Raw genomic sequence first — 1,160 nt, 5'->3', positions numbered from 1 at the left:
ATGATGGCCGACAACAGCAACAATTAAAAAAATGATGGCCGACAACAGCAACAATTAGAAAGGAATGATGGCCGACAACAGCAACAATTAGAAAAAAAATAATGGCCGACACTACGTCATAGTGGAGCAATAAAAATGGCCGACTATTGACAATATGAATAAACTTAGAGCTAAAATCTTATTTAATTATATACATAAAAAAAATATGAGTGCTTTCAGCACAGGACAAAGTCCAACTCTTGCTGTCACTGATGTCAATGCTTTAAATATAAACAATTAGAATCAAAACGTTTTTCAAACAATTTTTAACACAGTGATTAAAAAAATTGTTCACAAAAGTGAATTTTGACCACTCGAAGCAATGGCGCCAACAATTTCGAGCTCACAGTGACTGATAGGGAGGAAGAACTAGTATTTCTCATTAAACTTACCTGATTTAAGAAGTACGACATCAAACATGCATCTTTCAGCTGTATTAATTGTCCACATTTTGGGGTCTTTATTTACAACATCCAATACATTTTTCGTGTATTTATGCCAGAGTTCATAAGACGAATTAAGTCCTAAACACTTATAAAGGTCATCAAGCAGGGTATAATCAATTATTGTGTCGTTTTCTTTGTCTTTAAGGGCAATCAATGTTATTGCAATAACAAAAATATCTTTACCAATTTCCTGATCATCGTTATTACATTTTTTCATAATTACTTTTATACATTTCGTTAATTCTCGTTGATATTTCACCTAACAAAGAAACCAAATTAAAATACAAAAGTTTTAAAAATTAATAAGTCCCTTACTTTTCGACTCTGACAAAATGTCTTGTCTGCTAATAATGTTGAAATTTCCTTTAGATGGGGTCTGATATGTTGTTGGGGTGCCCCTTCAATGAATCCTGTCAACACTATTAAATGACCATAATGGGGGCCATCTTCAATTGCTGGAAGGATAAGCTTCAACCATGCTTCAACAGGAACGAAAAGACCCATTAATTCACTTGCTTGAACAAGCTAAAACGTTAAAAAATATATTTACAAAACTTTTAAAAAGTATAAATTAAGTTGAAAAAAATTGTTTTGAGGGTAATAAAAATTTGTTTACATTCACAACGACTTTATCATCTTCGTCTCTAGCAGTGATATACATTGCAGGTAGAATAT

General features: G+C 32.1%; 1 protein-coding gene across 1 annotated transcript; it reads right to left on the bottom strand.

Annotated features, from left to right (window-relative positions):
• Positions 1-397: 397 nt before the first annotated feature.
• LOC108744019 lies at positions 398-1,154 on the bottom strand. The gene is made up of 3 exons (XM_018479618.1): positions 1,102-1,154; positions 801-1,010; positions 398-744 (listed from the first exon to the last, which is right to left on the bottom strand). Exons 1-3 carry the CDS (start codon positions 1,144-1,146, stop codon positions 409-411), a joined length of 591 nt encoding a protein of 196 aa, XP_018335120.1. The 5' UTR covers positions 1,147-1,154; the 3' UTR covers positions 398-408.
• Positions 1,155-1,160: the final 6 nt, after the last annotated feature.

Source organism: Agrilus planipennis, unplaced genomic scaffold (genome assembly GCF_000699045.2).
Source record: "Agrilus planipennis isolate EAB-ADULT unplaced genomic scaffold, Apla_2.0 scaffold3339, whole genome shotgun sequence".
Lineage (NCBI taxonomy): Eukaryota > Metazoa > Arthropoda > Insecta > Coleoptera > Buprestidae > Agrilus > Agrilus planipennis.
Note: the sequence above shows the minus strand (reverse complement) of the source record. Positions and strands in the feature narration are given on the sequence as shown.